This window comes from Ctenocephalides felis, unplaced genomic scaffold (genome assembly GCF_003426905.1).
Source record: "Ctenocephalides felis isolate EL2017-DRISC unplaced genomic scaffold, ASM342690v1 CF-g0.4_SCAFFOLD_00419, whole genome shotgun sequence".
NCBI classification, from domain to species: domain Eukaryota; kingdom Metazoa; phylum Arthropoda; class Insecta; order Siphonaptera; family Pulicidae; genus Ctenocephalides; species Ctenocephalides felis.
In genome coordinates this window covers 1-25,589 of record NW_020536573.1, presented here as the reverse complement: position 1 = coordinate 25,589, position 25,589 = coordinate 1, and the positions used below count along the sequence as shown (strand labels likewise).

At 28.4% G+C, this 25,589-nt stretch overlaps 2 protein-coding genes and 2 pseudogenes across 2 annotated transcripts; 3 read left to right on the top strand and 1 right to left on the bottom strand.

The window, feature by feature from the left end:
* The first annotated feature begins 4,210 nt into the window (after nucleotides 1–4,210).
* On the top strand, nucleotides 4,211–12,345 carry LOC113364767 (annotated as a pseudogene).
* Nucleotides 12,346–17,132: 4,787 nt separating this feature from the next.
* Nucleotides 17,133–17,937, bottom strand: LOC113364735. The gene is made up of 3 exons (XM_026606843.1): nucleotides 17,780–17,937; nucleotides 17,518–17,621; nucleotides 17,133–17,448 (listed from the first exon to the last, which is right to left on the bottom strand). Exons 1-3 carry the CDS (start codon nucleotides 17,847–17,849, stop codon nucleotides 17,170–17,172), a joined length of 453 nt encoding a protein of 150 aa, XP_026462628.1. The 5' UTR covers nucleotides 17,850–17,937; the 3' UTR covers nucleotides 17,133–17,169.
* Nucleotides 17,938–20,542: 2,605 nt separating this feature from the next.
* LOC113364751 (probable phosphomevalonate kinase) lies at nucleotides 20,543–21,129 on the top strand. Its single transcript, XM_026606845.1, has one exon. The coding sequence runs from the start codon at nucleotides 20,563–20,565 to the stop codon at nucleotides 21,127–21,129; it is 567 nt and encodes a 188-aa protein (XP_026462630.1). The 5' UTR covers nucleotides 20,543–20,562.
* Nucleotides 21,130–22,959: 1,830 nt separating this feature from the next.
* LOC113364719 lies at nucleotides 22,960–25,559 on the top strand (annotated as a pseudogene).
* The last annotated feature ends 30 nt before the right edge of the window (nucleotides 25,560–25,589 follow it).

Here is a 25,589-nt window from a genome sequence, read left to right as displayed (position 1 = left end):
TTTCACAATCTAGCATTGGGAAGAATGTTATTCAAACAAGAACCAAACATAAGTAAAATATCTAAATAGAACAAAAATTGGAAAAAATAAAATCAAATTATTATTTAAAAATTACACGTATGCAAATAGAACTAATAAAAGACAAATTCTTGAAAATTCAAAATAAAACGTATATTCCGAAACACAAATTATATAGAGCGGAATTATTTTCAATGTTGATATCCGGACATGATGATCAGGAAATTAAGAAGTGATCAGATCAGATATTGAAGTAGTAGACATCAAATGTATTAAAAAAAAAAATGTAGATAAGCAAAATCTAAAAAGTCAAGCGGTTAAACTGGTATTCAGAGGAAACTACTTGCCAGAAGTTATATCAATGTATTCTGTTAGATGTCCTGTTAGTCCATATATCAATCAGTGATACAATGTCATAATTGCTGGCGGTTTGGACATATAAAAAAATGAATTGTAGAGCAAATAAGATGTAAAAATTGTGCAGCTGAACATTCCCACGAACAATGTCATATCGCCACAGAGTTGAGTGTACTTTATGTCGAGAAAAGCACCGGCAAATAACAAAGAATGTAATTCTTTAAACTAAATAAGGAAATAAAAGAAATAATGGCTCTTCACAATATATCATATTTAGAAGCAAAAAGGATGATTCAGAAGAATCGATATGTGGATGCAGTTAAAAGCAACCCTACAATCTGGATATAACTCATCATTCCAAAACTAAGGAGTAATATAATTATGAACAACTATAATAATAAATATGAGATATTAAATACATTAGAAGAACAAGAATTAAATATCGAAAAAGACAGATTAATGGTAATTAAAAACCAAGAAATATTATAGAAAAACGCCGATCAGAATACTTGAGACATATCGGCCGAAGTAATAAAGAACAAGTATCTCAAAGAAAACCCAGGAATTCGATGTCATGGACAGTAATAAAACGAATAAGATTGAAGAAAATAAAGACAACTAAATCACTTCATAGAACTGGCAATGAAGTTAAGGGAAAAATAAATCTGAGAGAAACAAAGATGATTGCAAAGAATGAGAGGAAATTATATATATAATCTGAAATACGATATCCACACCATTGGTAAATATTTAAACCAGGCTAATAAAACAGATAAAGGCATAAGTAATGTAGTCAAGTAAATAACAAAGGATGTGAGGATAATTCTAACGGAAGGTAGAAGATATAGAAGACTCCCTTTAGATAGCATCTGCAAATTAAAAACCAATAAACACAACATGGACAATTTTAATATACTTCAACTAAATTAGTCATTCATTACTAGCAAACAAAGAAAGAAAGCATGAAAGCCTATGCCATAAGAAATTCATATTGCTGCTCTAACAGAAACTTGGCTGAAACAAGGACAAAAATTTAACTTCAAAGATATAAAATATTTCGAAGTGACAGACAGGATGGTTATGGTGGCTCAGCCATACTGATCAGAAACAGTATTATCTGTGAGGAATTCAAACATTCTCAGAACAACCGGGATATCCAAATGACTGCTGTTATAATTAAATCGACTACCCCCTTTTGCGTGGTATCCATATATTGCTCACCTCAAGCCACAAAGGATTTATATTTAATCCGAATCTTATTGAACAAATTCCAGTTAGACTAATCGTCACCGAGATTTCAATAGTAAACACATAGCATGGGGAAACGAAATAATAGACAGTGGAGGTGCTATAATGTACGATATTGTAGATAGTCTTAACTTAGTTGTCTTGAATGATGGAACTCATACGACTATACAGACTATTAAGAAAAAATCTTCCGCCATTGATCTATCCTTTGCTCGACATCTATTCATGACAGGATTCATTGGAGTGTAATTCCTGAAAATGTTGGTTCTGACCATTTACCAATTATAATAAAGTTGCATTTCAATTTAATACAAGGATCGTTGGTATCCCGGTAGAAAATGGAACACTAAACAAGCAAATTGGGAAAAATATGGATCAGAGATTGAAGATATTCTGGAGACCTCAACAATTCCTTCGAACTGCGAAGAAAGTATAAGTTTATCCAAGATACCATAAATAAGGCGGCAGCAAACACATTAACAATATAAAGTATCGGATACCTTTAAACCGGCCATATGGTGGGACAATGACTGTGAGATCCAAACAAGAAGAAGAAACGAAGCCTTTAAGAAACTAAAAATGAATTTAACTACGAAAATTACCTGAGTCTACAAAAAGTAATAGCACAAACTAAACGACTGTTTAAAACAAAGAAAAGAGAAAATGGCGTGAGTTAATAAATTCGTTCAATATGAATACAAATATTAACAAAATTTGGAACACTATCAAAAAATTGAATAATAAAAATAATAGACAGAACCAACATCATCAAATGAACGATGACTTTTACGAGGCAATTCTTAAGACCCATACTCCCGATTTTGTTCCTGGACCTGCCCTATTTAATCAAGAACGGCCGGAAGACTGGATTGATGACAATGAACACGAAGAAATTAATGGACGCATCAAATATGAGGAACTTGAACTGGCGCTAAAGGAGAAAAAGACAGCTCTCCGGGATTCGACAACATAACATATATCATGATTAACAGAAGCCCTAAAGCATTAAAAACCTAATAATTGAGATATTCAATTATATATTGCTTTCAAACTGGATTCCAGAAGAGTGGAAAAGAGCGGTATTAGTTCCCATACTAAAGCCACAAAAGATCCTGGTGATTAAAGTCTTATAGACCAATAATGTTACTACCTTGCCTTTCAAAAATATTTGAAAGTATTCTAAAAAAGAGATTAGAATGGTATATAGAAAAGAATACAATATTAAATAATATCAATTCGGTTTCAGGAGAGGAAAAGGCACGATTGATTTACTCAGCGAACTCCTTGTGGATCTATATGGCGCGTTGACAGAAAACAATATGTTCTATTAGTTACGACAGATGTTGAAAAAGCCTATGATCATGTAGATCACCAAATACTCAAAAATAAATTAACAAAAATAAATATTCCAAACAAAATTACTAACACTATTATGTCACTTCTATCCGATAGAAAGATTTATGTTAGAAACCAGAATCGACTCATAGGTCCAAGAATAACTTTTAATGGTATCCCTCAAGGCTCGATTTTAAGTCCAATATTATTTAACATCTATACGTCGGATTTCATAGAGACAGAAGGGACAAAAGTGAAAAAATTACAATATGCAGATGATTTAGTCATGTATATTTCTTCGCGATCATTACAGGAATGTAGTGATGAAATGAACAGCTCTTTAAGAAAAGATTTAGAATGGATGCGGGACAATAAACTCACACTTGAACCTCAAAAATCTAAATGCATTCTATTCACTAGGCATAGGCTCCCAAGAAATTACATCAGTATAAATATAGACTCGATTCAAATTAAAATATTGGAGAACATCAAAATTTTAGGAATGATATTGGATACAAAATTATCCTTTAACAAACACGTTAATGAAATGTTGGCTAAATGTGAAAAAGGAATTAATATCCTAAAACGAGTAACTGGCACCACTTGGGGTGCACATCCCAATATCTGTCTCTCGTTTTACAAAGCCGTTATTAGACCCCATTTCGATTACGGATGTCAAATTATGGAGGAAGTTCTAAAGGGATAATGGATAGACTAAATAGAATACAATATGCAGCGTTAAGAATATGCTTGGGAGCACTGAAGTCGACAACCTACAAATTCGTTGTTGGCTGAAGCTGCAGAAGCTCCTTTAGAGATAAGAAGACAGGTTATAACTAATAGGTTTTTGATTAAAAAATTTAATTATGATCATGCATGGATACACAACTGTTTAGAGCCACTTGCAGTTCTGCATTTTGAAAATAGATTCTGGCACAAAAAACCAATACCACCTTTAATTGCTGGGTTCCATACACTTAAACCACTAGAAGAAGAAATGATGGTAAATAACAGATTAACATACTTCACTATGTCTTGGAAAGGCACGTTACCTAAAAAGTACATACATTTATCAGATGATTTGATAATGAAAAGAAGATAGACAAGAAATTAATAAATCTGAAACTGAACAACTTAATGCATTCAAGATGGAAAAATTTTATTCAAAATATATACCGACGGTTCAAAGACAGATAATGGGGTTGGATGCGCAGTTTGGATCCCAAGTCAAAACAAACAACTTCAAATTAAAATGCCCGATTGGGCTACAATATTCACGGCGGAAGTGATGGCCATTAATGGAGCATTAGACCTAATCAGGAAACATAAATTGAAAAAAGTTATAATTTTGTCAGATAGTAAATCTGCTTTACATGCTTTAAATATACCTAAATATTTTGGCAATCCACTAATTTTCGACAGTATTAGAAAGATAGAAGATTTAATTAAACAGAAGCATAATATCGAATTAATATGGATAAGAGGACATGCGAATATCATCGGAAATGAGATCGCGGATGGGCTGGCCAAAGATGCACATAGCACACCCTCGATTGTAAATAAAATTCCTGCAGTAGACCTTAAAGGAATTGTTACAAAAAATGGAATGTCTCAATGGCAAAAGGTATTCGATCAAGACTCACGTTTGAAAGGAAGACTTTACCAACCGTGTAACCCGAAGGTATCGAGAAGGACATGGTTTCAAAATATTAAATGGAATAGGAGAGAAATAACAACAATCTGTAGACTAAGGCTATCACACACAAGGAATAACAGTCATCTATTCAGAATCGGTATCAAAGAAGACCCATTTTGTGCTTGTAGTATCATATTAGACACATTGGACCACATATTTGGAATTGCAAATTATAAAAATGAACGGAAGAAATTATATAAAAGACTACAACAGCTAAAAGTACAATTTCCAATAAATGCAAGACACATTATTAGTGAGAGTAATATAGGAATATATAGAGTGTTGCTGGATTTCATGAATGAGTGCAATATAAAATTGTAGTGACTTATAGAAATCAAGTTAATGAAGATATGTTATTAATAATTTTTCTCGTTTTTTATATATTCATACAGAAGAAATATTTTGTAATGTATAGTATTGTATTTTATAATATGTATTCAATGGATATTGGCTAAAATGTTTGGATAAAACGAGGCCATTTTAATAAAAATAAAAAAAAAAATATTATATATATTTCTTCAGATTTTGAGACCCCCCACACTTCATCACTTTCTAGAAGTAAAACTTTACGATCATTGTTAATTTTTATTTCTTTTCCAAATTCTCGCAACATTACTATAAATTGTAAAAAATGTAGTAAAAATATTGTTTGCCCTTTTTATGGCCATTCAATAAAACTCATAAAATTCATGCCTCTAGACCAGAACACCCACTTAAATGTATTTTCAAAAATATTTGTTCAATATGAAAGTATTGTTCAATTAGCAAGCGACTAAACTTTTTTTCATTATTGAAAGAAAATAACAATTTTTATATGGCTTTATTAATGTTTATGATAATTTCAAATTAAATAAGGTTTAACAGCTTAGATGTCATTTTATTAATAGAATGCGTTAGGCATATATTATTTCAAGTAAATATATAGTAAGACCAGTAAAAATAGAATTATCGAGAAAAGAGATTTTTTTAAAAAAAATTTCCTCTTATAGATAGCAATATGTTTTCAAGTGTAAATGACCCCGGCATTACAGCATTACAGAAATTATAATAAAAAAGGAGTTTCCTTATATAGATCCACATTGTTCAAGAATTCTATACCGGATGAAATAAAGCCAATCACAGATTTAACTGAACTAAAATTAAATTAAAAGCACACATTACAGATGAACTAAATTATATTGATTACTGCTATTGTTTTAATTTTTGTATATATTGTTTGCGTATATATGTATGTTTGTTCCTATGTTTATATGTTTATATGTTTATAAATTTTAAATAGATTAGAGAATAAACTATTATGGCTTTTTGTAAAAATATTTATGTGATGTCTCTCACCAAACAATTTGTCTGACTGAGATTACAGTATGTTGTATGTATGAACATATATTTTAATTAATAAAAAAGGAAAATATTGATTTGTTAAACCTCAATTTTATTTTTATGTTTTAGAGTTCTGTTTCCTGGTGGCGCAACCTGGTTTAATCAATCCGATGGATACGCAGATGCTGGACGACATATTTTTGATATTGCAAAGGAAAAGAACGACAATGGGCAGTATATGCCTTTGTGGGGCACTTGTCTTGGTTTTGAACTGCTTCTATATTTAGATTCGAATGGAGAAAATAGAGCTCATTGCAGTTCCAGTAAGCAGCCGTTGCCTTTAGAATTTAAACAAGGTAAGAAAATTATATTTTTAGAATATGAAATAGTAAATGAAGGTGAATTTTCATAAAAGACAAGTATTTTTTTTATTTCTCAAGAATCAATTTCAATCTGTTTTAAAAATACAAATCATTTAATAATTATGAATGACATTTAATAATATGTAATGTTAAGACCAAAATAGAGTTCACCCATTGGTATTCCTTTTGGTGTTGATTGAAAAGATGCTTTTGTAATCTAGGTGACTTTAAGAAGCTTAACTAATAATCTAAATACATAATAAAAATAGTGAATTATAAATGAAGTAACAACACAAAAAGAAAAGAAAATAAAATAAACTTAAATAAATAAATAAATAAAGAATCAAAAGCATAAAAGTACAAACATAAATGCCGTATCTACATTTTAGATGCAAGCGAGAGGTCGTTTCCTAAAAAAGACAAATAAGAAGCGCTCAAATAGTTTTTCATTTTTAATTATAAATTATAATTATATTTATATCAGCTGTTTTTAGCATATTGAATATTGTTATTGTTATAAGCAAGGTATATGATTCAAATAACTTATGTTAAATAAATGCGCAAACTGCAAGTGAAAATTTTTAATAACACTCAATTGCACACTGTTTCAAAGAAGAATAAAAAGTGTAAATTAATGATTTTATTTGCTTCAAAATTTTAAGTGAAATTTTAATTAAAAAAAAGTTTGAATATCCTTACTATAGTTATATTACTAACTTTCGCTATTTCTACTTCAAGCAAGTAGACTACTTGCTCTATATGCATGTTTGATTTTTAAACGTTTTGGTCATGTTGCTATTATTTAAAGAGCGATAAAATTGAAATTATGGTCTGATTTGAATTTTATGTCTGATAAATATTTTTTCCTGATAAATTTGAACATAATTATTTAAGAAAAATCAGCGGATTCGTCATACAGTTTAATTTCTTTACATGAAAAAATTACATTCATGCATATTATTTAATCATTGTAATTGTAATAAAATCATTGTAATTGTATATTACAATCACTATGTCAATGTTGTTTTTGTTTGATAAGAAACCTCTATTTTATGTTTATCTTATCGTCTCAATTGTTAATTATATTAAATCAATTCGTGATTTTGATCAAATGAAAGTGCTTTGATTAATTTTATTCGCCGCCACAACAAAAGGCTTATTGCATAGTTGAATAAAAAATCAACAAATTTTCCATTGCTTAAATGACAAAAATTTTAATTCTATCAATATACGATATAAATTAGTGAATTTAATTTTATTTATAATACATAAAATATTACATTCTTGTAGTTAATTTGAATTAATGTTTAATATTAAAGCGTTTTATATATTTATTGAAAATTAATTATGAAGTACAATTAGTTTTTGAATTGGTTAATCTTATCTGTTCACTTACCGAAGATAATAATGTACATTCGCACGCATATTACGCAATTATTAAACAAAGCGTTTAATTTTACAAGTTATTTACACTTATTGAATTTTTTTATTTTCAAAAAATAACCACTATTATTATATTATTCTAATATTTTTTTAAATAGAGGTGGTTCAGAATTTTTAGTAGAAATTTAACTTTTTGGAAAAAAACTTTTTATATAAATATGTACTAATATAAGAAATAAGATATTTTCAGCATGCTTCTTATTGTCAGTCAATAGAATCAAAATCTTATTATTTTGTCAATAATATATATGAACAGTAATAATAATACTTAAGTTATGTACACACATTCATATTATATATGTATGTAATGTTACATTTGTTAACAATATTTAAGATGCTATTGTATATTTTTTATTATTATTGCTAGTTTTAACTATTAGATTACAATATAATCTATAAGTTAAAAGTGAGGAATTAGTTAAAGAGAGGGTTAAATTTATATATAAATAAGAGAACAAGTTTTTAAACAGACAAATATCCTGGATGAACCATCCGCAGTTATTAAGAAGAAAAACTAAGTTTGTGTTGTTTGTTTTCAGCTAATGTTATATTGTTACACTTTTAAAAAAAAATCTTAGTTTTTCTTCTTAATAGCTTTATATTATTGGATAGATGCCTGTTAAGATCTTTTTGGTTTTTGAAATCTTTTGCCATATCTCAAATATTATTATATATTGTGCAAGGGTGGAAAATTTTGTTTGTTCAAATTTCAATTTTACTTCTAAATTTTTAAGTTTTTTTTAAACCAAATGATAAAGATTGAATATATTCAAGATTGCATTATTTTCAAAACTGCTTGAATTTTTGCTCAAAATTCTTTTAATTTTGTGATTAAAAGTTTTTCAAAAGCACAACTTAGTTCTTATTTTTTAATAACTGGATTGACGCCTAGTAAAAAACTTTTTTATTTATAACTATATTATTATGTGATCATGTATATTCAATATATTATATTTCTTCACAATACTTTCACAGGTTATGGTCAAAGTAGAATGTTTAGCCGTGCTCCGATGCATATTATGCAAAGTTTGGCAAATGAACCAATAACTGCAAATTTTCATCAGTATTGTGTTACCGAACAGGTAAAAAAATTACTGTTAATGATTGTTTATTAATAAAAAAAATCAAGATAATGAAATTTACCGATTATTGAAATATTAATCTGGATTAATCATGAATTACAATATCCATGATAATGTGCATATTTGAAAACCATTAAATATTTTCATTTTAGTATATGATTAATAAATATTTTTTTACTTATCTTGGGTATTTTTGGGATATGCTTTAATTGAATACTTAAAAATTGCAGAATCTGACAAAGTTTGAGATCGACCATGATTGGAATGTTTTATCAGTGAATAAGGATTGGAATGGTCTTGAATTTATTAGTTCTATTGAATCTGTAAGGTAATAATTATATAATATATTCAAAAAAAGTGTTCAACAAAACATTTCAAGTAATTTTTACTTACAAAAAGTGAAGAATTTTCATCATTTTTGTGAACAAATTCTAAAGTTGGAAATGTATTCCAACGTCGTCCTTTACTAAAGTAGATACTTATATAACTGTTAAGGCAATAATATAAATCAAATCAAATCGTTTACCTTATGTGATTATTCCAGGTATCCATTCTACGGCGTCCAATTCCATCCAGAGAAGAACATTTACGAGTGGGTCCCCAACAGGAATATCTCTCACACCTTACACGCAGTTCAGGCTGCTCAGTATTTCGCTGAATTTTTGTTAACGAGGCCAGAAAGAGTCCAAATAAATTTGATGAAAAAGAATTGGACAACGAGATAATATACAACTATCATACGACCTTCACAGGATTGAAAGGATCATCATTCGAAGAATGCTATATGTTTGCTGATCCACCTCTGAAGAAGACAAATCAGGCTGCTGAAAGGAGCGCGCCCAAAGGTTTGATATTGCTGTCGGTGGCAGTTCTTGTGTTTTTCTCGCATGTCTTCAAAATTAGTGCTTGCTGAATCGTTAGAAATAATTGATAAGTTATATAAGCATAGATATACCTCCATTGCAACTATATCAATTATTTAAAGTATATAAACATAGTTTTATGGAATGAATTTCAATTTTACGACTGCAAATACGCTAGGTAATGATAGAATTTTAGATCTGAAATGATAAAAATATCTTTATAATATTTAATATGGTTTCAATGGAGTAGCTATGCAATCTGCCTGCCAAATTTGAAGCATTTGTATTCACCTTTTAGTCCAGCACATAGATGCACTTGGCCAACATCGCATGAAATTTGTCCATAATTGTGATATTTTGTCTTCAAAATTTTTAATTTAATTTTGAATAAAACGTATTTTTATAATTGATGCAGAAAAAAAAACATAATGGAGGTACAAATATACTTCAATTGCGAAATTAAATAACAGTCGCTTGATGAATTTGATCATTCGGAATTTCCACAGTCGTCTACAGATTATCCCGGTATAACATATTTATTGTGAATATATGTGTGTTTATTGTGAATTCTACCGCTTTGCCAACTTTGTTTAAAAAATACGATAAAATACCTATTAATTAATTAACCTATTAATAAGCTGCAATATTTTTCAGAAATATTTACTATCTTTATTCCCTGATACTCGGTACTCGTGACAATTGCAAACTTGCTGAGGTCAGCAAATCCTGATCATGATGGAACCATTTGTAGATTAGATTCACAGTCAAAAATTTAATCATTATTATTTTTTTCAAAATTTTGACTCGCTAATTGCGAAATGAATACTTATTTTACCGCCGTAACGGCGGCATCCGAGTGGAAAGGGTTAGGTTTGCAATAGCGTACCGTACTTCTAATGCGTCTTTTCTAAAGAAAACTGAGAAATCTCTTAATTACAGCTAATATATAAACATTACCCAAGAAATTATGCCGGAGCGGCGGCATCCGAATGGAAAGGGTTAATTGTGCAATAGCGTACTTGTAATGCGTCTTTAATAAATAAAGTTAAGAAATCCTTTGATTGCAGCTAAATAAATAAACATCATCCAAGAATGTTATTTATCATATGGCTTATAAAATTCACACATACGCACTTTGCAATTCCGGTTTTATGGGTCATTTTTAGAAGTTTTGCTGAGAAACCATAGCTCGGATGTTAATTTCGAGCCAGCGATTTTTGTTCTATATATTTAAATATCAACTTACAACACAATAAGGATATATAAGGTATAAACCTTATTGTCTTATTTTTATCACGAAGTTAATTTACACTGAAATTTTAAACAAATCACAACTTTATAAAATGAAGTTCAAAAATACATTGTAGAGTGATCTTATTTACATAATTAATATTCGTTTCATTCATAGTGCATATATGAATATATACGGGTCAAATTTGCTTGCCACATTTTTTTTAAACAATTCACTTCTCATAAGCCTATATAATATTTTAAATAAAGTTTTGACTATCAAATCAAAGATCAAAATTTTGTCAAATTTCAAGACTTACAAGAATAGTAATCAATAGTCGGCGATTTTTGTTCTATATATTTAAATATCAACTCATATCATATGAGTATATATTCATATATGCACTATGAATGAAACGAATATTAATTATGTAAATAAGATTACTCTATAATGTATTTTTGAACTTCATTTTATAAAGTTGTGATTTGTTTAAAATTTCAGTGTAAATTAACTTCGTGATAAAAAGTCGTACAAAATAAATCGCTACTATTCATATACTTTTTTATTCTTATCAGCTAGTTGTAAAAGGTGTTGATTTTTTTTGTTATTTTGCTAATAATGAGATAAAAGATAAAATTAGTTAAAAAATAACTGAGTTCCTATTTACATACATTTCAGAAAAAATGCTTTCCTTTTCTTTTTTTTGTTAATATTATCAAATTTGCATTAATACATAAAAAGAGTAATGGGTATGTGTACTTATATACTTTACATTAAGTTCACTTTTACTTTAGTAGATATAATATATATATATTTGAATTAAACGAAGCATAAATACTGTTATGAATTCATAAAATTTGTTATTTTATGTCAGGTTGTTTTTGTTATATATATACTACATAATTTAGCTATAAATAGATAGAAATAATTCAAATCATAAGGCTATAAAAATAATACTATGATTCTATATTCGCACATGCAAATGTATGGTATGCCGCATTTATATTAGACTTGTTCTATTAATAAGACATTACTGGAACTAATTATTATTTATAGAAAGTAAATATAAATCTAATCAAAACCGTTTGAAACTCAATCGTTCATTAATTAGAAATTTGTCGCTTATCGAATGTAATCTCAATTTTAAATCTTATTAATAAATATTCCAAAAGAATGTTGATCAATGAACATTCTAAAGGAATGCATCAGAAAATATTTGCATTAAATATTATCAAACATTTTTCCATAGCGACATAATTCAGTTTTAAAATATAAAATTGTTGCATTCTTTATTTCAGTATCATGTCAATATGAAATTACGGAATCGGATACTACAGAGAGATTAAATGCAATGATGCATTTTAAGAAATTAATTGTGATTAAATTATGATGTGATTTTCATAACAATAGAGTATAAAAGATTTGTAAACTTACTTCTTTAAAATTTTTGTTATTTTTGTATTTGAATTGTACAATAAAATATGTATAAAAACTATGTATATTATTAACTATAAGTATATTATAACTTCCGTAGGGTAAGTTATAGTAATCGCAAAAAATGAAGTTCTCGTCGACGATTTCGAGAACACGGATCAACAAATTTGAAAGATTCAAAAATAAAAAAACATTTATGAATCTTTCACGCGCTTCCATATTTCATATCGCAGCTAACACACCGCGATTGCTTTGAAAAAAAGTTCAATATTTCCAAAATATTTCAAAGTATAAAAAAAATCAAATTATTCTAAAAGGTCAATTTAAAAAAAATTAAAATCTTATAAATCAAATTTTTCAAGGGTTCTAAAAGAAAATTGAATCTTTTTTAAAAATTTTAATTTTTGGTACGAAAAGTTCCAGCAATTTGCCTTAATGCTCGATGCCATGCACCACTAGCAGTGGCGTAGGAACCAAATTTTTGATGGGTGGGCTCGTTTTTTTTTTTTTTTTGATAGGCAGCCCAGTGGGCTCGTTTTTTTTTAGAGATATTACTCCATATAATTTTTTGAAATTGATGGGTGGGCTGAGCCCCACCATCAAAATTCATGGGTGGGCTCAAGCCCACGCAGCCCACGCGGTTCCGACGCCACTGACCACTAGTTTCATTATATTACAATATTACAAACTGCGTTACAAAAAGTATACAATTATAATTACACTATATGCACTTTTCGATATAAGCACTGTACAGCTGCCTATAAAATTAAAATGTTATGATAATTTGTTAAATAAGTTTTTAAGCATTTATTCTGATGTTTAATGAATTTGAAAATATAATAATCCTATCTTGTTGATCCTATTATTATTATTATTTAACAAATGATAAAATTTAATAGTGAAGAGACTTGTTACAAATTCATTTCTTTACAGATAAAGTTTCCAAATCATACTCATACCTCATATGACTTGATTTTATCAACAGTTATTTTTGAACAACCCAATGGTTTTATAACTATATTGATATAGCTTTTTTTTAAATATATTTCTCTATTAGAAAAGAGTTGTTTTTTAATTATTCATCTTTATTTTTAATTGAAAATTCTTTACCATACTCGTTAAAAAATTTAGTTTCAGTCGTTTTTGTTTTCATTTCCTCATTTATTTTAACATCAGCAAATTTCCGGAATTTGCCTATCAAAATAATGCCAAACACTTTGATATTTTATAATAAAACCATTATTTATTTCATAATTATTATAACATTTTTTACAAATAGCGTAGCATTGTGCTCATAATGAAAGATCTATTTAAATTTAACGGATGTTAATACTCTTTTATCTGTGTAGATATGAATTATGATATTATAAATTTTGTTTATTTAGTTCTGCTGGTATAAGTGATTATGATGTAAAAATTTGTAAAATATATAATTATGTTGGTAAAATTTTTATATATTTAGAAAGTTCTATCAATAAAAATGTATATAAACAAAGTTATTGTTAATTTGTATTTTTAACTGTTAAATGAAATATCAGACACAATTAGATTGCAGTGATAATTATATTTTGATGTTATCTTTATTGTGGTAATACATATTTACATTATTTTATTGAATGTTCATTCTATTAGTGAACACAACTAGGCATTTATATTTAAAAGCATAATCATTTTTTACCTTCAATTTTTCTGCAATCAAATGTAAAATGTAAATGAATTTAGGTAAATTACTTTTTTTAAGAAAAATATTGAACTTTTATATTTCTTTAAATTTTAGCGATTAATAATTATTATATGAAGGAGTATAAGTTTTTCACTGTACCCCAAATATTGCGTAGCTATTAACTGCATCTTAAAAATCGATTAAGACATCTTCAAAGGAAATTTTCCGAAGAAAATCCAAATACTAATTTGGCAACAATATTAAAAAAATGTTGTGTTTTTTTATATAATGAATGAAATACTTTTACGTTTCCTAGGCTTAGATGTTTATTGGCCCAGGTATGTCGAGCTCTATAACGCCTGGTTACAATACCGACAAAAACTTCCGCTTTTTTCCTGCCCCTTGTCCCCAAAGAAACCACCGTTAGGCATTACTTCATAGGAGGAGGTTATAGAATGCTATGATTCTCTCTCCTAATGATACTATCCTCTTAATTAGTGCCATTCGCTCTCCTTCTTTCTAAGTAACGTAAGTCAATGAGAAGTTAATTCAAAATTTAAAAACCATTTGTTAACTTCACTTCTAAGTTATAGTAATCATCCAAACATTCGAAAATGATTTTTTTTGCCTATCTTCGCGTTTCAAAGGTTTCTGAACATTTCGGCATAGCTTAGAAAAATTGATGTGTGTGTGTGTTTTTGTTTGAATACAATTTTTTGTCAATGTTTTTGGGCGCACGGATTAACCGGTTTGAATGATTCAAAAAACATTCGTTACGACGATGGGAGAAGTGCGATGATTAGTTTTTGGCAAAAGCAGATCCAGCCATTCCGGAATACGAAGCTAAATATGCAAAAAATGGCAGTTTTCGAGAGAACTAAGAATCCGATTTGAACGATTCAAAAACACTGCTTGTGTTGATGAAATAATTGCTATTAGATTTTTTTTTAATTTTTTTTCAAAAAAATTTTTTTTGTAAATCGAAAATAATTGGATGTTATTTTATTTCTGGCTACAGTTCTAAAGATCGCTTTACTTTAAACTAATTTATTCGCTCACTCACTTTGAACTATAAATATATATTTATACTTTAAATAAATAATTTTAACTTTGCAATTTAGTTTATTCAATTCTTATTAATATTAGACAATGTGCTTCATTTTAAGTTATTGATTAAGTTAACTTAAGGGGGTCTTCCTATGTGACGGCCTGTTTTTTAGGGATATTTTAGAATTTTTTTTCTACGACCAGTAAATAGTTAGAGCTTCAAGTTTTTTATCATTTATTAATACATATTTGGACAGTATAAATATAAAATTTCAGCTAAAAAAATTTAGTCCAACTAGAGTTACAGCGCTCTAAACACCCCCCCTCAAAAAAAAGAGCTCCCACTGTCTCCACGATTCCGGCTGATCGGCTTATCTGACCAAAAAAAAATAAACGGCGTTTTAATTTGTAGGCTTAAAAGCACGGAATGATCTAGAATCAAATGAATACAAAAAAAATTGGATGTTTTATAGACATTTGAAATAAAAGTTGCAAATTAGGCGTTTTTTTTTTTTAGTTTTTTTGCTATAAAAAATCGAAGTTTTGAAATTTTTGATTGATAATAGGTCATTCCATGCGTTTAAATATATTGAATGTGCCCTGTAAATTTCAAGTAATTCGGTCTAGCCGTTTCTGAGATACAATGGAGACAAGTTTGAAAAACACAGTTTTGAGAAAAACGCGTTTAAAGATAAAATGATCGTTGTACTATATACTATATGTATACTTTTTAAATGACTGTAACTCAAAAACTATTTGAGATATCGATTTGAAATTTTAATATGTTATTTTTAAAGGTATAATCTACTGAAATATGAAATAAAAAAAAAATTCAATTTTTTCAACTCATCACATAGGAAGACCCCCCTTAATCAAAATAATTTTGTTTATTTACTTTTCTGTAATATACAGATATAAAAGTCATCGTGCAATTCATAAGCTCTTATATTTTGCCTATAAAATAAAAATAATGAAAGTTACAGTATTAAAATCTATTTGAAAACATTTAATTTTCCTCAAATAATTCGTTAGGGGAAGTTCCAGCAATTTGCCTTAAGGCATGATACCAAACAGTTTTAACAGCAGTTCGAACAAATAAGACCATTATGAGTCTACTCATAGAAAAAAAGATCACTTATAAACACACACATAATTATTAATAATTAAGCTAAATTTTATAAACCAAATAGTAGTCGCTCCAATAATAAATATTCAATAATACATAAATGGTTTGAATATTACAAGTGGAATCTGTTTCTTAAGCATTCTAAAATCTGGTGTTTCTAAAAGTCCAGCGACTATAATATCTGGATGATCTTCAGGCTTTTAAAGTCCATATCAAGCGACTTTGTGATATGATATTGTAAAGATAAATTGCTTAAATAATGAGAAGTAGAATCTTTTTCTTAAGGCTTCTAAAATCTGGTGTTTCAAACATTCTAGCCACTGATATGTCTTCGAAGCTTTTAAAGTCAATATTGAGCGACTACAATATTCTGTTGATATTCAAGCTTCTACAAAGCCTGTATATATAGAAACATCATCAATGATCTTTCTTAGAACTTTAGATTGAAACAATATTAGACTTGGCCATTAAAAGCCATCTTATGAAACTCGATATAAAAAAGACTGTACATGAATTTTAATGTTTTTTCAACAAGATATGTATACAGATTTAAGAATTATCTTATTTGTAATGAAACTAAATAAATAAAATCAATTTCTCTATAAAGATTATTTATTTATGAAATTATATGATAATAAAATAAAAACTAATATAATATAAATAAATGTTTTTCTCCATATCAATTTCAATTATAAAAAAACAAGTAAAATTTAAAAGTAATAAATAAATAAAATTTGGGAATAATAGAAGTAATATTGAAAAGTCAATAAAAATGAAAATCAAAAATAATTACTATTTAAATATAAATATGAATTGTGAAAAGCTGACCACAAAATAAAAAAAATCACAATTTCCTGAACTAACGTTAGTTAGTTCTCGAACAGCTGAAGGGTACCCTTATTAACTTTCTTTTTCATTGTATTATTCAGTTACTTGCTTTTGTTTCATTGCATTAATCTTCTTGTTTTCAACCACATTACTTTTTCTGTTGCTTCGTATGTTAAATTTAATATTTGGTATTCCAAGAAACATCTTTGTTCTTCACTGAACCAGTCGAGCAGTTGCCCTAAATGTTGCAGAAAGGGATTGCGCCTGCTAGTGTTTTGGTTATAATCTTTCAAAAAGTTTATCAGTATGATTTTCAACATTTTGTCTATGTTGATTTCATTTGATTTTTTATTTCGTGCCTTTCTTAATAAAGCAAGAGCATGCAATGCTCTTTTCTGTAATAAATAAGGAGATCAAGCAATTGAACAAAAGAAAGATGAAACTAAAATCTAATTTGATATTACCTTAATTTCAATAATAGTATTTATGGATCTCGGATAATCCTTTTCAAGTAGAAAATGGAAATATTTGTATCCGTACCAATGTGATACGTATATGTCACTCGATCCTAAAATTATGCATATGTGAATTTAAATGTACATTTATAATAATGACATTAATTTGTGTAATTCATGAGTAGTATGTCATGTAAATATAATGACGGCTATGGATCAATTTGATTCGAAATGCAAATAAAGTATATTTTATTTGTATAAAAACTATTACCTGTTCCTCCTCTACGAGAATCCATTACTCTCTTCTTTTCTCTTCGAAAGGATGCCAGAAGACTAGCCATTTTTTGTTTCACGTCACCAACGTTTTTTTGAAACGTCTCAGCGATTTTCTCCCACGCAGCTTTTTTTAGTTTTCTATTATAATATTCTGGGTGCTTTGGATTCCAGAGAATATTTTGTTCTTCGTATTTTTTAATCAAAAGTATAGTATCTTCTCCTGACAAATTCATTTTCGCAACAAAATTCACGGTAGTTAATACAGAGTATAGTTTCACAATGTGATTCTTTAACTGATAGACTTGTATTTTTATACAAAAATGGCGCCAATATACTTGTTTATCTATAAATGGCGCGTCCAACTGGCGCGTCCAAATCGCACGAATTATGCGCCGAATACTGTTCGAACCAGTTGTGCCAATAGTTAAAGAATATGGTGTGAAGTGCGCAATTTTTGAAGGGTGGTAACTAAACAGCGCGAAAAAATCTATAAACAAACTGAATCATGGGGAGTTATATCCGAACGAACAAAACCAATTACCATTATGCAACAATTGTAAAAATTATTAAAATTAAAAAAACATGATGCAAAGCCATTGTTTTTATTTATCTATAAACTGAATTATATATAAAATTATTATACAAATATTCCCCGTTTTACACGGAAGATTCGTTCCAGAAAAACCGCGCATTTAGAAAAGCTGTACTAAACAAAAATCACTGTTCGCGCCAATCAAAGCATGCGGGTATATTGAGATAGAAAACAAAAAATCATCAATCGATTTATTATAAAACTAAAATCAAATCATTCAACACGTAATAAAAACATATTAAAATTATTATAAATACGATGTAATTTATGTAATTAACGTAAAATAAATATTACTAGTTACAAAATTAAAGTATTTACAATCGGTCCTTCGAAAAGCAAATTCAATTCAATCAAGCAACATCCTAAAAAACAATCACTATGAGCTTTTTTATCAGTTTTTAATATGATGAATAACAATTACATTAAATGAAAAATAAATATTAATATGTTTTATCTCTTTTTATATCATATTTAATAAATTATAAAAAATTAATTTATTTCAATAATAAAACAAAAGTAAAACTATAGTTATTATTGGTATTTTGCCTTGAGGCAAGTTACATGAACTTCCCGATATGTGTAAATAATCGACTTAATTAATAAAAAATAAATTAATTTATGAATATATAATATTAATTTAGGAATACCTTTATTCCGAGTGGATTTATTACACATATAATTAAAAACAAACGAACACGTTAACTCGGAGTATTTTCTAAAATCAAATTTTCAAAAATCAATTTTTTTTATTGAACCAGTTTCTGTAGGATTTTAATGGTTTAGTATGCTCATTAAGACCATGTACTCTTGGTATAACGATCGTTATACCAAGTAAATCGAGTATACTCATTTTCCCAAACTTTGATGAATTTTTAAAATTAAACTACTTGTCGTAAGGCCGCAATTTTTCAGTAAGTACTTTAAGACTATGATGTATATCGCAAAAAAAAGTTCCTTAAAAATCGGCTTATTTTTTTTTCAACAGTTAATTACAAGAAAACACATAAAACTAATCAGTATCATTCCCAACTAATATTTTTCGAACAGTTTTTGATTTTTTAAAATCGATTCGGTAGTATGAGCTTAAATGTGGATGAATTTAGTTAACATTTTTTTCTAAATTACAAAGAAACGGCTCAGCTGCACAAAACTGAGAAAAGATCATCCACATCAAATTACATCGACTGGCTTTTAAATTTTTGAAATCAATTCAGGCGTGTTTGAGCAAACGTAGATAAAATTTATAATTTTGGCAAACGCCAAAAAACGATACTAATTTTTACAAACTTTGACGAATTTTCAAAATTAAATGACTTGTCGTAGGACCGTAATATTTTAGTATGATCTATAAGACTATGGTATCTACCGTCAAAAAATCATAAAAATCGTCTAAAAAATTTTTTTAAAACTTTATTACAAGAAAACGGCCCGGCCGATCTTTACCAAAAACTAACGTCGTAACGTTGAGAAAACGTCGATTTACGGCAAAAAATCTGTTCACATACACGCACACACATACATAACACACACATACTTTTTTCCAAATTTGGTCTCATTCGATTCAGAATGGCTTGAAACGTCGAGAAAACATAAAATTAGCGAATCTGATTTTTTTATGAAAACAAACTTCTCCTTCGTGAAGTTAAAATGTTTTTTCATCTGTCAAATTATATATACAAATTCTACAGATATAATACAAAAAAGAGAAAAAACCTTATATAAAATGAAAGTGAATTGTAGCTAATGAGGCTAATACATTCAATTTTATTCTAAATTGTAGCTAATGAGGCTAATACATTCAATTTTATTCTAAATTGTTATCATGTTATATTTATTTTTAAATTTTAAATCATGCAGTGCATTGTATTGGAATTATTATAGGTTATGTGATGCTTTTTAGCGACCCTGAAATAATAATGATTTATTTTGCATAAATTTGTTTAAAAATAGCCTAATAGATATATGCTAGAATTTCTGAATAAAAATTTAGTACTAAACATGAGTATCTTTTTATTAATTTATTTCATATAAAATGAAACAAATAACGGGAATTCTTTAAGCATATAACGCGTCAGAATGAAGGCGTAGACAAAAATGTTACATTTATAACTTCATTTATTGTTTGTTTTTATACAAATAGTCAAACAAAATAACTATTCTAACAGTGTTTCAAAGACACAAACAAAATGTCTGATAAACCAAAACTTGTACTCCTTTTCAGTGGCAAAAGAAAATCAGGCAAAGATTATATTACAGGAATTATTCACAATTATCTGGGTAAAGATAAATCTGAAATAATCCGTATTTCACAACCTATAAAAGCCCATTGGGCTGCTCAAAAATCTCTAGATCTGGAACAACTCTTAAGCGATGGAGAATATAAAGAAAGCTTCAGAAAAGATATGATAGAATGGAGCGACCGAGTTCGAAATGAAGATTATGGTTATTTTTGTAAAGTGGCTTGCCAAGCAATTTCAAAACCTATTTGCATAGTTAGTGATATCCGCAGGAACACAGATATAAAATGGTTTATTGAAAAATATGGTGCTAAAGTTATAACAATTAGAATTAATTGCAGTAAATGCATTCGAGAATCTCGAGGTTGGAAATTTACAGAAGGTGTTGATGATGTTGCATCTGAATGTGATTTAGATAATTATGAAAACTGGGATTTTGTTCTTGTTAATAACAATGAAACTACAACGGAGGAATTGATTCAACCCATTATAGATTTAGTTAAAAAGTTCATGTAATAAATATATGACTACATGAAACAATCTAAGCATATAATATATTTTTTAAGTATTTTTTTTATAATAAACTAATAATAAATTTTATTATGAATTCATATTGTTGTTTATTATAATCAACTGTTTGTTATTCCAATATTCAATTTATTAAAGTGTTTGTAGTTTACATACCATTTATTATTTTGTGTATCATCTTTTAAATAATATTAAAGTAAAAAAAGTCTAACCGAATTGTGGTACGATAATGCTGCTAAACAGTTATTACTGATTTTCTATTATTATACATTAGTATTATATCTTATTAAAAAGATAATATTTTGTAGCATACAGCAATTTTGTAGGAACTGAAGAAATATGTAACATATTTTCTTATATTTTTGTACGGAGTTTAGTAATTACTATTCTATAAGAAACACCAAGAAGTTTTTCGTATAAATAATTAATATTTTTTTTACAGACTTTTTTCAATTGATAAAATACATATAAATATATGTATCTGCTAATTTAAATATATTCTACAAAACTTTAATTATTAATCGTCAATATTTCAGATATGGTAATTCATAAGTAAGTATTTTAATGTTTTTCAATTAAATTGTTTTAATGTTTCTCATTAAAGATTTTCTTATATTTTCGTGTGATGATAGAAATTACTATTCTATTACTATAACAAATGCCAAAACGATTTTTGTATACATAATTAATATTTTTCCACATACTTTTTGCAATTTATAAGATACATATAAATATATGTATCTGCTAATTTAAATATATTTTACAAAACTTTAATTATTAATCGTCAATATTTCAGATACGGTAATTCATAATTAAGTATTTTAATGTTTCTCAATTATGAAAATTCCTTAAATTACTATACATATTTTTCTAATTTTACCTGAAATTTAAGATGCAAAGTACTGCTGTTCATACTAGAATAAATTTAGCACTTTATCATCTTCCAATATTATAGTAATAAGTATAGATATGGTGTCAAATTATCATAATTAATAATTTCGTGGATAGTGTCGAACTGAAAAAAACAGAAAGGCTCTAAAATTACCTTCATTGCAAACAGTATATTCATAAATATATCTTTAGAAAAATGATAAAAGTTACTGATGTGTATTGGGAAGTAAAATGTGTGTTGCAAGGGCGAAATACATTTAACAAGAGGTGAGAGAAAACATCAAAGCTGCAGGCTCAACGTTTAGTTTAGGCTGCTGAAATATGCCACCTCGCTCATGAATGAAAATTTTTAGTAAAGATATAGATAAACATAATCGAAATGGTGCAAGAGACTGTGGTCGAAGCTCCTGTAGCAAAAAAGGAAGAAGAGTCTGATGCTTATTTATCTAAGAGCCTGTGGAAACAGAATTGGTAATTTAAATTATTAATGGAGTTTATAATTTTATTAAGTACTTTATAAGTCAGAGCTTCAGAAATAAACAAACAATGTATGAAATGAGCTATGGAAATGAGGAATCATTTCACTTAATCAAAACTTTGTATGAATTATTGAACCATTTGAACTGATGTAAAGTAAACAATTATGAAATTTTAATAATAAAGCAAACAAAATTTCACATTTAAAAACACAATTTTCAGTTAGCAAAGTAACTGGTTTGGTTAAAACAACACTAAACAAATACAGCAACCTAGAAATGCATTTTAGCTAGGATAAGAACTAAACACACATTGCTATGAACATAGGTACGAATCAAGGAAACGAAGTTCGCATGCATTGGCAAACTTGCAATGATACGACTAACTTCAGAGTAATTTGTTTGTCGTCGTGACAGCGCATTTTGTTTCTTTATGTTTGAATGCCTTGTAAATGCTTTGACGAGGTACATCGGTGTTTTATAACCTGATTTCATGAAAAGTTGCTAATCATAATAAGTTTATTTTTGTGTTGACTTAAAAAGATAGTGAAAATGGTGCAAGAGACTGTGGTCGAAGCCCCTGTAGTAAAAAAGGAGGAAGAGCCAGTGGAAACTGAATTGGTAATTTAATTTTATAATAAAGTTGACAATTTTATTATGAATAATACCCATACAAATTAAATAGAAGTGTTATGGCTACAAATTTTTAAAATTGATATTTAGCATGTAAATGTATTGATTTCTTTGTTTTATTTTATTACAGTCTGAAGAAGATAAATTGTTGCAAGATGAGTTGAATTTAATGGTTGAAAGGCTTCAGGTAAACATTGTCAATATTTTCTCTTTTGTCTAATATCAAATGTTTTATTTATTCCATATCAAATTGTTTATACCATTTTCCTTATTCACAGGGATCTGATGCTAGCCAATATTTGCCTTCACTGGAAAGTTTGCGCAATCAAATTCGTGCAAGTACAACTTCCATGACATCAGTTCCCAAGCCTCTTAAATTTATGAGGCCCCATTACAGCACAGTTAAAGAAGTTTACAACAAAATTGTTGATCAACCAACAAAAGAAATGTGTGCTGATGTCTTATCGGTTCTTGCAATGACTATGGGAGATGCAAGAGATTGTTTAAAATACCGAATGCTGGGATCAGCTGATCAAATTGGAGAATGGGGACATGAATATGTGCGGCATTTATCTGGTGAAATTGCCGCTGAATGGGCCGAGTTGCCAGAAAATGATAATAATGCTTTGAAAGAAAAATTAGTGCAACTCGCTAGTCAAATAGTACCTTACAATATGTCACATAACGCTGAGGCTGAAGCTTGTGATTTGTTGATGGAAATTGAACATCTAGAAATGCTTGAACAATTTGTTGATGAAAGTGCTTATCCAAGAGTTTGCTTGTATCTTACCAGCTGTGTGCCTTATGTGGCAGATCCAGAAAATACTAATTTATTACTTACTGCATTAAAATTATTTAGGAAGTTCAATCAGTACCCACAAGCCTTGCGTCTAGCTATGCAACTCAATGATTTGCCACTTATAGAAGAAATATTTTCAACTTGTCCAGATTTGTAAGTTTAAATAACAATACTGTTATCTTAAAAAAAATATTTTGATATAATTTTATTTTTAAAACTTTTCAGATCTGTGAAAAAACAATTGGCATTTATGTTAGGACGTCAACAAGTGTTTTTGGAATTAAATGAAAATAGCAGTGACTATGATGATTTAGTTGAAATTATGTCTAATGGAAATCTGAATAACCACTTTTTAAATTTAGCTAGAGAGGTAGTTAATTTATCATAAATTTTTATCTGCTTTGAGTTAGGTAATCTGAATTTAATCTTTTTATTGTTTTTAGTTGGATATTATGGAACCAAAAACCCCTGAAGATGTTTACAAATCTCATCTAGAAAATTCTAGGCCTCCATTTGGAGGTGGTCAAGTAGATTCGGCAAGGCAAAATTTGGCTGCCAGTTTTGTTAATGGCTTTGTGAATGCCGCCTTTGGTCAAGATAAACTTCTCACTGATGATGGTCAGAAATGGTTATACAAGAACAAAGAGCATGGAATGTTAAGTGCTACTGCCAGTTTAGGACTTGTTTTACTCTGGGATGTTGATGGCGGTCTGACACCAATTGATAAATATTTATATTCAGCTGAAGATTATATTAAATCCGGTGCCCTGCTAGCTTGCGGTATTGTGAATTGTGGAGTTAGGAATGAGTGTGATCCAGCTTTGGCTTTGTTGTCAGATTACATTTTACATAATACACCAGTTATGAGAGTAGGAGCTATATTAGGTATTTTTTACGAATTATTTTGTTTGAATTGTGGCTTCTACCTTTTGTTAAACGAACAATGAAGTATAATTTTTTTTTCTATAGGTTTGGGTTTGGCTTATGCTGGTTCAAACAGAGAAACTGCATTAAGTTTATTAGCACCTGTCTTTAATGACCCAAAATCTACAATGGAAGTCATTGGTATGGCTGGTTTGGCTAGTGGTATGATAGCAGTAGGATCGTGCAACTCTGAGGTTACTGAGCTCATAATTCAAACTTTAATGGAACGTAGTGAATCTGATTTGAAGGATACATATATGAGGTATTCAATCAATTTTATTGAGTATTTAATCTTTTAGAGAATATTTGAAGAACTAAATTATTTTAAACTATGTACTATTGTAGAAACAATGTTTCACAAAATACTAAAACATTCATGAATTGAAAGTATTCAAGAAGAACTTTTCATCAATAATTTTAATGGTAATGATTACATGAAAATTTCAAAACTTTAAATTTTCAGATTTTACCTTTGGGTCTTGGCCTAGATACTTAGGTAGAAAAGAAGCCGTAGAAGCTATAGTTGCAGCTTTAGAAGTAATTCAGGAACCATTCAAATCAATGGCTGTACTATGGTGGAAGTTTGTGCTTATGCAGGAACTGGAAATGTTCTGAAAATTCAAGAATTGCTTCACATTTGTTCTGAACATTATGAAAGTACAGAGGAAGAAAAGAAAGAGTCAAAAGATAGTAAGGTAATTGAAAATTGTCTATTTATTTCTATG

Excerpts from the sequence above, each read along its gene's own strand:
- LOC113364751 (XM_026606845.1), top strand. The coding sequence starts at position 20,563 with ATGTCTGATAAACCAAAACTTGTACTCCTTTTCAGTGGCAAAAGAAAA.
- LOC113364735 (XM_026606843.1), bottom strand. The coding sequence starts at position 17,849 with ATGGCTAGTCTTCTGGCATCCTTTCGAAGAGAAAAGAAGAGAGTAATG. Across the intron at positions 17,622-17,779 it reads TTCTCGTAGAGGAGGAACAG|GATCGAGTGACATATACGTA; the intron begins GTAATAGTTTTT and ends GCATAATTTTAG. Across the intron at positions 17,449-17,517 it reads ATACTATTATTGAAATTAAG|AAAAGAGCATTGCATGCTCT; the intron begins GTAATATCAAAT and ends TATTTATTACAG.